The sequence below is a fragment of the Etheostoma cragini genome, chromosome 12 (genome assembly GCF_013103735.1).
Source record: "Etheostoma cragini isolate CJK2018 chromosome 12, CSU_Ecrag_1.0, whole genome shotgun sequence".
Lineage (NCBI taxonomy): Eukaryota > Metazoa > Chordata > Actinopteri > Perciformes > Percidae > Etheostoma > Etheostoma cragini.
Window position 1 is genome coordinate 11,667,259 of NC_048418.1, and position 11,054 is coordinate 11,678,312.

The 11,054-nt window shown below is 37.2% G+C and overlaps 2 protein-coding genes across 4 annotated transcripts in view; one reads left to right on the plus strand and one right to left on the minus strand.

The window, feature by feature from the left end:
• nadkb (NAD kinase b) overlaps positions 1-3,204 on the plus strand; it is a 12,248-nt gene extending 9,044 nt beyond the window's left edge. For 2 of the 3 annotated variants that reach the window (XM_034886718.1, XM_034886719.1), the window contains exons 9-12: positions 1,000-1,099; positions 1,715-1,872; positions 2,320-2,402; positions 2,500-2,765. In XM_034886718.1, coding sequence (XP_034742609.1) covers positions 1,000-1,099; positions 1,715-1,872; positions 2,320-2,402; positions 2,500-2,659 — 501 coding nt within the window. In that variant the 3' untranslated portion in view covers positions 2,660-2,765. Of the gene's footprint in view, positions 1-999; positions 1,100-1,714; positions 1,873-2,319; positions 2,403-2,499 lie in introns of all 3 variants that reach the window. The other variant, XM_034886720.1, reaches the window with a different exon arrangement.
• Positions 3,205-7,686: 4,482 nt separating this feature from the next.
• The window catches only part of sec62 (SEC62 homolog, preprotein translocation factor), an 11,514-nt gene continuing 8,146 nt past the window's right edge, over positions 7,687-11,054 (minus strand). The window contains exons 7-8 of the mRNA XM_034886727.1: positions 10,859-10,978; positions 7,687-9,686 (exon numbers count right to left, since the gene is read on the minus strand). Of these exons, the coding sequence (XP_034742618.1) occupies positions 9,157-9,686; positions 10,859-10,978 (650 nt within the window). The 3' untranslated portion in view covers positions 7,687-9,156. The remainder of the gene's footprint in view (positions 9,687-10,858; positions 10,979-11,054) is intronic.

Here is an 11,054-nt window from a genome sequence, read left to right on the forward strand (position 1 = left end):
ACACACACACACACACACACACACACACACACACACACACACTCTGCTGCAGTTTGTCATTTTAAGTGCAGCTCTCCCTCTATCTCGTCTCATCGATAAAAGACAGTGGCAGATCGTTCTGGTCTCTGAACTTAAGTTTGACCTCACATTACGTCACTGCTGCAGCATCCAGCAGGATGTTTGCTCTGCACTAAGCTCTGATGTCATCAGCCAAACATCACTGCTCAGCGCCGCAGTACTCTGACGTGTGGGACATGATTTGTATGCTGCCTGTCTGCACACTGGCAGTTTCTGTCTGCTTGTAATTTCCTGCTCTTGCGTTTGTTTCATTAGTACTGTCTCTAAACAGTCAGTATTGCATTAAAGACAGTCCCATTGTATAGAGCTTTTTCACATTATATAGTCAAGACAGTTTGGTTATTTGGCCTTATCATCTTTGCCAGACATGGTGTATTGAAAGTTGTTTGTAAGCTGGATGTCTCTGGATGTCAGTTTTTGTAGTTGATAGAGACACCATGTGGCCATTATTGAAGCACTTTACATTTGACACAATCTTTACCAACCTTTAGTTAAGTTCCATCCCATTCCTACATGAACAGAGTTTTCTCCATTTATTTTTGTCGACTCTCCTTTTCTAAAATTTACATTCAATCTTCGGCATATTTGGCTAAAACATATAACTTTTTTTTATATGTCCCATTTTCCTGTTATTGCTTGCCAAATTTACAAATAAATTACCATATTGCACAAACATATCAAAACATGTATGGCATTGGACCTATAGATGGCACTAGGCACAGGATTAATTTAAATGGTCATGAGATTTTGCTTGTACAAAGTCTTAATATTCCCAAAGAGGATTCGGGTTTTCTGCAAAATTAACATGGTCATATGTTTATGTATGTGTCACTATTTTGATATCGATTCAGAGTCAAATTGAAAGATTGTGCAGTGTCTGAGTTCCTTCTAATATTAACACTGGTCTGTGTGTGTTTTCAGGTGTTGAATGAGGTGGTGGTGGACCGAGGCCCGTCCTCCTACCTGTCCAATGTGGACTTGTACCTCGATGGACGGCTCATCACCTCAGTGCAGGGAGACGGTAAGAGCAGTCATACTCTTCGTTCTGTCATGTAATGTCATTATATAGTCTTAACCATAGACTGTTATTATTAATGGACAGAACATGTGTGACGTCACCCATTGGTTTGTAGAGATCTGCTATGAGTTGTTGAGTTTGCCGTTATGGGCGCGGCCATCGGGGAGGATTTTAGACAAGAGGAAGGAGTGAGGGAGGAGCCACGTTACGTTAATCACTTTCACTGGCAATCACATCACAGCCACGCCCTAAAACAACCCCTGCTTTATCGCCCATTTTATAATCAACAAGACTATAATTTAAAAAATGAAAATAAGTTCAGAAGACTTAAAACTAGCGATTGAAACCATAAACTCATTATGAAAATGTTTACTGAGGTAATAAATCAACTGAGAAGTGGTTCACTTTCTCATGGACTTCTACAGAAACCGACCACCTTTTGCAACTGCGTATCTCGCCCCCTGCTGGAATTAAGATAGAAAGCAGGTTTAAGGCACGGACGCATTTGTAGCACGTCGCCAAAACTGGATGCTTTGTCCATTAATATTAACTATGTTCTTAACACGTAGATATGGTGAATTAGTACTGTAAATGTGCTAAATCTCCCCCGTCCCCCAGGTGTGATTGTGTCCACACCTACAGGCAGCACAGCATATGCAGCAGCAGCAGGAGCCTCCATGATCCATCCCAATGTACCCGCCATCATGGTCACGCCCATCTGCCCACACTCGCTCTCCTTCAGGCCCATCGTGGTCCCTGCTGGGGTGGAGCTCATGGTAAGAAAGAATGGGCTGGAGGCTGCACTGAGCTTGGTGCAAATGCATTTTTTACAAATAGGTGACAAATAAAGGGAAAAACCAACTAAGTGTCTTAGCAGGGCGTTGATGGTGCTGTTGGACAGTTTACCAGTAAACTAACTGAATTCCTTAAACACTCCTGGTTATCATTATTTGCCTCCCTGTCTTTTAGGACATAATTGTGGTATGACGTTTCTATCAATCCCCATGGGTGTTGGACTGCTGCACAGTACCTTTGCTCTCACATTGATTCTGTCATTCTCTACCTGGGCTGAGGACTTTTCAATATAACACATTTCCATACTAAGGATTAATTTTTTATATATTTACCTAGACACTTTTTAGCCACGCTAGCAACAAGGCTCCATGGATGGTCTCTCTGGTTGTTGTGTCACTTACTGCCTGTCCTCTTTTCCCCTAAATCAGATCACCTTGTCCCCTGATGCCAGGAACACTGCCTGGGTCTCCTTTGATGGCAGGAAAAGACAGGAGATCCAGCACGGGGACTGGTAAAGTTGTTTTTAACATTATCAGTTGCCGTTTCATCATACAGATTTATTTTGCCATTTAAGGATTCATTTGCATTTGCCTTTTCTCTCCCAACAGCATCAAGATTACGACATCTTGCTTCCCAGTTCCCTCTATCTGTTGCCATGACCTGGTGTATGACTGGTTTGAAAGCCTGGCTCAGTGTTTGCACTGGAACGTACGCAAGAGGCAAGAGCGACTAGCGGACATCTCGGACTCATCAGACACCGAAAACTGAATCGGCGGATGCTTTTGGTGGTGTTTCTTTTTCAAATTACTGTTAAATTAGTCCTTTGAATAGCATGTTTAATGAGCATATTGTGTATAAAGTATTTTATGCATTTGAAAAAGCATCTCATTACATTCCAGTACAAACCCAATCTGTCACTTAGGATTATGGGTAAGAAACACTAATAAATAAGAAAAAGGACTGTAAATGTAAATTTGTACATACAGGATTGAAATATATATGTATATAATGTCATATGTATGTGATATTTATATAAATTGGAGCTTAAAAAGACTTACAACTGAGTTTCTATTACTGAGCCAGCCGAAGACTACTGCTTGTAATTGTTCTGTACAAAACACATCCTGCATTGTGCAATCCAAAGCCCTCTTTCTGTATGTTCTAACAGGAACTGTTATGTACAAGTTAGATTCTACAAGTCAGATTGCATGTTGAACAAAACAAAATGGAATGAGTTGGAGAAACTTACACCAGTCACGTTGCTTTCATATGCTGTCAATGTGAAAAAGTAGAAAAATAAAGAAACCGAAACTCACTAACTTCATTTCATCAATCTGATCTTTGTTTGAATCCAGACTATGTGTGTCATCAGCTGCATATCAGACAATATGAAAATGAAATGAGGTATTGACTTTTCAAAATATAATCTGCAGGAATGGACAAAAAAAGTTGTTTCAGTATCCTGGAATTACTTAAAAACCAATTGTGATTTTACTTTTAATGTTTCTGGACCTGTGGACATCCTGGTGTCTAACTACAGACGTGTCTATAACCTTGTTGACCTTGTGATGGGCCATTTTTGAATTTTTTTTATGACCGACAAAAAAATTATGAACATTTGCTAGTTTCCGTCTCTTTTAAATGAGCTTACTATGACGTTTTGTAATGGAATTTTTATGACATACTATGACATTTGTTTTACTATTTTTGACTAACTTGAACAGAAAAATACTTTGCACATCTATCGCATGAGACCGGTGCATCAGAGCGGGACGAGTAGGTCAAAAGTTGCAAAGAAACTCCTGCACACAGTCTAACTTTCAATAATAAATGACATGGCTGGCAACGTGGGTACTAGACCATCATGACAAAAATGGTGTTAAAGACAGAAGCCATATATTTTATAGATGCTATATACTATTTTTGACATACTGTACTTTAACATTTTATACTAGAACTTTTTAAAGATCTTTTTCAACGTTTTTATGACTTTTTCAACTTTTTAAGGACTTTTTTGACATACTATACTATGACCTTTTTAGCATTTTTTCCAGACATACTGTACTATGTCTTTCTAGGACGTCTTTCCGACATACCATACAATTACTTTTTCTAGGACTTATTTCCAACATAATATACTAGGATTAATTTGCTATTTGCTATGATGTTTACAACATACTATACTATTATGTTTTTCAATGTACTGTACTATGACTTTATTATGACTTCTTTCCAACATGCTTTACTATAACTTTTTAACGACTTTTTCAACATACTATCCTATGACTTTTTTCAACATACTGTACTATGATTCTTTTTGACATACTATACCATGACTTTTTTGACATATTAAACTGACTATTTTTTTTTCAATACAATAGTACTTTTTTCTAAATACTTTACTATACCTTTTATGACGTTTTACGTCATACTATGCTATGACTTTCTCCGACGTTCTAGACCAAGACTTTTTTAGGGCTTTGTTTGACGTACTATACTTCGACTTATTTTAAGCTTTTTTTGACATACTTTGCTATGATGTTTTTTTACATATACTATGACTTTATTATGACCTTTTCAGACATACTTTGCTATGACTTTTTATGACTTATTTGTGACATTCTATACTATGACTTTTATGACTTTTTCAACATACAATACTATGGCTCTTTTTGTGTTCCGTAACGTAAACAATGAATCAATGAGCATCAAAAATAGCTCAGTGAGATAAACTGCTAGAGATAAAGTGAAGATTGGAGCTTTAGTGTTCCACTCTTCAACAAAGTATTTTAACATTCTACAGTACAAATATTTTTCAACACACTATACTATGCATTTTTTAAGCTTTTTTCAACATTCTATACTAGGACATTTTTAGGGCTTTTTTCAACATATTATACTACAAATATTTTTTAAGATTTTTTGACACACTATACTATGACGTTTTTCGACGAACTGTACTGTGACTTATTTTTCACCGTACTATACTATGGCTTATTTCGGACAAACTAAAACAAAATTTATTTCTCAATCAACACAAACACTGTACTGAAATTCAACATGCTATACTGGGACTTTATCATGACTTTCTTTTTGACTTTTTTCAATATACACTGACTTATTTTTCCGACATACTATACTATAACTTTTCAAAAACTTTCTGACGTTTTTATGACTTTTTTCGACACACTACACTGTCTTTTATTTAAAAAAAATCTTTGACTTTCTTCAACATTCTCTACTTTTTTTTAGCTCTTTTTTGACATACTACACCACAAATAATTTTCCATTTTTGACATACTAAAACAAACTATTTCTTAATTGTCAAATACACAAACAATGTACTGAATTTCTATTAGGAACAGTGGACAGCTATACGTAGAGCATACGGAGAGCAATTCAGTGTCTTGCTCAGGGATATTTTTGACATCTGGCCTGACGACCTGGGATTGATCAACATTGACTTTGTTGACATACTACATTACGTTATGACTTTTCAAAACACTATACTTTGACTTTTTGTGACTTTATTTTGACATACTATGACTTTAAAAAAACAAACAAATTCCGATATATTGTACTACGACTTTCTTTAACTGTTCAGAGTATAGGTCCCGTCCACGGGAACATTTGGGAACATGTTTTCTTCCCTCATAAATTGCAAGCATTAAATCGTCATGAACATGTTCATGCCGTACATCATTTGAAAGCTTAAAGTCTCATGATTCCATTAAGCCCACACACAAAGCAATAAGGTGACTTACAATCATGTTCTGAAGTAAAGAAACACCGAAAGATTCAAGTCTAATCTAGTGTGTTTTCCTACCTGTCTCCTCGTGTCTTTAATCACAGCATTGAAAGATCGCCAAAAACTCTGGCTTCTGCAGATTCCACTGAACATAGTTCCCAGCTTCAGTCTAACTCGAGCTGTCCTTGAGACAAGCCAATCATATTCCACACTCCCAATTGGGCCCACATGGGAAAGATTGACAGTATTTCCCTCCAGTTAGAAGAAGAGGTCATGAAACCGGCATCCCTGTGTAGCCAATAAGAAGACGAGTTGATTGATACCAAACATGACCAGAAAATATTAACCCTGTGATGGCTCCAGCTGTGTCAAAGCAAAAATATGGTCTTCTTCTGCTTAAGGCATATCAAAATTTCATCAAATTATGATTACTTATTACTATAAATTTATGTATGTAGTTATTTCAGGTATATGTGTGAGTGATGTCGATGTGTTTTTGTATTTCAGAAGTTTTGTATTTAGCACTTTTGTGGCTTTTTTTAGAAATAAGAAATAAGAAAAACGCAAAGACATATCTGTAGAAATAAATTCAACAGAAATAGAAGTTCTCTATTCTAACCTCTTTAGCTCTGTGTCAGTAAGGCCTGGTGTCACACTGCCACAAGAAACAAAAAATGTAGCGTGTTAACTTCCCAATGACATCAGGGTCATCCCAGAGGGCTAAAGGATGTGGAAACGGCATCACTTTTTTGGGGGTAAAAATTTAGGAGAGAAAACCATGTATTTAAGTGTTTGTACTTTTTTCGACATACTATACTACGACAATTCTATGTAGAATTCTATTCTACACACTATTTATGACTTTGATGACATGCTATAACTTTTTTATGGCTTAGTATGCTATGAATGTTGAACAGTCAAAATATGCTAGTAGAGTCATTTATTAATACCTCTAATAGAAATCTTTGAAGAAACTACAATTTTTAATATATTAACTGTTTTAAACTTACGTTAATATAGTTGAAATGCCTGCATCAGGTTGGTAATAACTGTTCACAATGTTGAGGGTCTAAACAAATATTCACTTCAACAAAAACATGAGGATGTTTTGCCGCATACTGCATTTTGTCCCACCAAGAGTAAACACATTACAGGAAAATATGCCCAAACTTGTGTAGTTTCAATATTTTTATTGCAATGATAAGATACAGATATATTTCCAGACATCCAGTTTTATTAAATTATACTCCAATATTGCATGAGACAGTCTTCAGAATAATATTGATCCAAATGTGGACATCTAGGTGATCAAAAGACACAATTTTTGACCAAATATAAAACATGGATGGTTAACAATGTCACTTTTTAATTCCCCAATAAACCTTTGATGAGAAGCAGCAGCATAAAGAGTAATAATACTACAATATACAACAAACCGATACTGTGCAACAGTCAACAATTGGGAGAACGTTTTTATTCTCTTTTGTGAATTGGTTATGCAAATATTGAGTACATTGACTTGCAACTCAGGACATAGAGATGCACTTTGCCCGATTGGGAAGAAAAAAAACAGACATACAAGAAAAGAAACAACATGGAAGTCGAAGAGTTACAAACCTCAGTGGGATAACAGGAGAGAACAAAAGACTAAATACAGTCTAAGTGAGTCAATTTTTAGGCAAAACAAATAACTGTACAGAAAGCTGTGTGAAATATATTAAGATGAGGACTTTTTGCCACGTCAGATTCATGACAACCAGCAGTGTTACACAATCCACTGGCTAAACTCGGGTTAATGACTGACCATGTGTTAGTAAGAGAAATCTTGTTGGAGAAAAAAAACAACAACCAGATGTTACGGTGACAAATGTAAAAAAGGAAATACAGAAAAATGTTTATTTAATAAATTACCACAGTTTTTTTTTGTAATCCCAGATTTTACATTTAAATAATAAATTTGCTCTTTATGATCGTATAAAAACAAAAAAAGGAAAATAGTTGTTTTATAGTTTTTAGACTGCAATTATTGTATATAGTTGATAGATCAATAGAATCCATATATAAATGATACATCTCTATTTTTTTATACTATATAATCCTTGCTATGACTAAAAAAAAAAAAAGCATCTAAGACATTTCTAGCCAGAAGATAACGGGAAGGAACAGTTTGGACCATGGCCGCCAGCTACGGGGCTTTGATTAGAAATGAAACTGGTCTGGTTAGTGGACTAAAACCATTTTGTTTTAGTCCAACAGCTTGTGCAAGACAAGACAGAACTGGTTTGGATGGGAGTCCAATGCCAACACCATAAAGGTTTCACTGAGACCAAAATCTTTGTTTAGCTACACACTTATAACTTTGTGCTGTGTTTTATTTATCTTTTCAAAGATGCAAACGTTTTGAGAAATTTGACACTGCGGTTGCAAAATGAACGAAATTAACAAAAAACAAACGTACCCCTCGCTCTTACGCTTAACTCTCCATATTAAATCAGCATGCATAACATCATTATTAGTTGTGTTTGGCACTTGAGTTTACTTTAAATCTTGTTATGTTTGCAAATAGACATTAATCAGCAAACGTTGCATCTTATAGCTTTTGTTGTTAAACAAATGCTGCAATCTTTAAAAAATAAAAATGAAGTATGCTAGGTGTTTCCAAGTTGCTCACATTTACTCTTAAAGATAACCCCACATTATTAAACAAGAACTACTTCCGACTGTGTAGAAGATTGCACTGTGATCATCAGCCAATGAAAAAAAAGAATAGATAAGACTTTTTTTTCTTACTGAAAACGGCAAGTACCTCAAGGAGTCATGCTACACTGCTTTCATTCTACTCCTATACTCAATCCAGCCACATCATGGTCGCTTTTGGTTCCTTCGAGTAAACTACAGGATTTGGTCCATCTGGCTTGGTTCAGGTTTTAAAGCGGGTTACTTTGCTTTAAGGGCTGCCTGAGAAAGCTATCAGACTGTTGCACCAAAAACACCAACAAAAGGTGAAAGAATGAGGAAACCAGCACGTCTTCGCTTACTGGTCCTTTAAGCAAGATATCTCTTCTTCGCTTTGACCTCACATGCAAATGTAACCAGAGAGAGGGGACAAAAAAAAGTTGAAATGACAAAAAGAAACATGAGATGAGAAATCAGAAATGAAAAAGAGAAAAAAATGAAAACTCTGTGTTTGTTGGTTTGATATTTTTGTTGACAACTTCCTCAGGCAAACATGTCAGTGGCAGTTTTCATTTTTACATAAATAACATTTGGGTAGGAGGAATAAAATCCACAATAAGGCTTCTTTTAGATTCCCCCCCCACCCATTGTCGTAGCCATTTACTTTTCATCGTTGTGTCTATCCCAGTACTGTTCTATTGGTACGGTTTAGTGGAAGATGAAGCCTCTCCTCTGCCTCAGCAGGCTCAGAGAGGTCGAAATAGCAGGTCCTGGGATCACAGGAGGAAGGGAGGAAAGGCCAGAGAGAGAAAAAGTAGAGAGTGATGAGATTGTAAGAAGTTTATGTTTCAGCAGTCTGGGGTTTAGTCTCACTCTCACCCCCTTCTTTCCTCTCTTGCGTCTCCTCGTCTTCCTCCTCCTGGTCTTCCTCCTCTGTGTGCTGCTCCAGCTCCTCCCTGGTGATCATCTCAAAGTCGTTCCCATTGCTGTGCTGCGAGCCTTCTTCCTCCCGGCGGTCGCTGTCTGTGTCTGAGTGGCGGTCCGCCCCCGTTCCCTCCCCCTCTGCTTCTTTACTTTCTTCGGCCTCTTTGCCCTCCTCCTCCTCCTCTTCCTCTTCCTCCTCGCCGTCCTTCTTCTCGCTGTCTGATTTGTCATCGCTGTCGGACTTCTGAGCCTTGTTGCCATCGTTGTCCTTCTCGTCTGTCTTGTCTGAGCCCTTCTTATTGCTGGCTCGCGGTCCTTTGTACTCGTGGGTGTAGAGCGGCCGGAACGAGTCGATGAAACCGACATCTGCAGTCAAGTTAGGGAGGAACCAGAAATGGTGGCGCCCGCCAGTCACCAGCCAGATGATCAGGAAGAGGATGCAGCGAGCTGAAGACAGAGGTGACAACCAGTGGGATCAATTTGAGTCTACAGTAATTCATCCATCTCTTTACCTCTAGTGGTATTCAAATGTAGACTAAACACTCTGCTGTTCACCTGTGACTGAATGTTTGTCTACAACACTTTTATTCTTCTTACTGAATATAGGGCAACGTACACCCAATGACATCGTAACTGTATCCCTCATGTGTTATTATTTTGTATTTATACACTTATGTCTCTTTAAATTTATTCTATTTTAGTTCATTTTACAAATGCATTTCTCTGCTTTTACAAATACTTCGAATGGCCTCTCTTTTTGAAAGGAGCCATACAAATAACTGAGGAACTGAACAATTTATTGAAATTACCAAAATAAAATAAAGTATACAGCTAGTAAAAATGTCATTCTTGCTGATGTTTTATTTATTTAATGGTATAATACTACTACGCTGAAATGATTGTTGACCAGACCGATTTGATAACACGGGCTCCAAAATGAAAATGGCTCTGCTTAACGGCGCTTCTGCGGCATTGTGTATATGCCGTTAGTGCTAAGATTCCAAAGGTGTGTACCAGTATATCCATTTGAATTATTACTGTAATTCCTTAAAGAAAGACTGGTAGTCAATTAAAAGCCGGCCTCTGATAGTAGCCGAGGGTTTGGTCAACACGGACAAATAAAGGCTGGCCTCAAATTAAGGCCAGGGAAAAGAAGTGGATACTCTCCTAAGTGCCTTTCATATAATGTGGATTCAAGTTTACCGTAATGCTCATTTCTACCAATTTAAAACCGGATAACTTCTGCGGTTCAGGTAAATAAATGCCCCGGCTTTTATTTGAGGAACTACGGTAATTACATTTCTCTATGATGGCAACACACGTTTGCTTTTAGAAATGTTTGCTGGAGATTTTGGGTGAACTACGGTATTTTGTTTGAAACATACTAAACCCTTAATCTTTGCTTTTATATTTTTTTTCTGTCTAATAAAACAAGAAAAAGATAAATGTTTGAACTAGCCATATCCAGTAGACATACGCAACATGGGAAGTAAAGGTGAAAAAAAGCTGGGAACTACTGCTAAAAACTCAAACAAATTTCTATGCAAATTAAAAATGGCTACATTTATATTTAAAATGTTATGACATATATACTGTATATATGAAGTAAATGTACTTACCAACAGCAAGAAGCAATATACTGGCTACAAAGCATCCTGCTGCAACACTTAGATAGTAAACCCCTACACGCATTTCTGCTGGCCACAGGGGGAATAGTGTGGCTGCTATCACAGCAATGACTGAAGGACAACACACACAGAGAGAGAGAGAGAGAGAGAGAGAGAGAGAGAGAGAGAGAGAGAGAGAGAGAGAGAG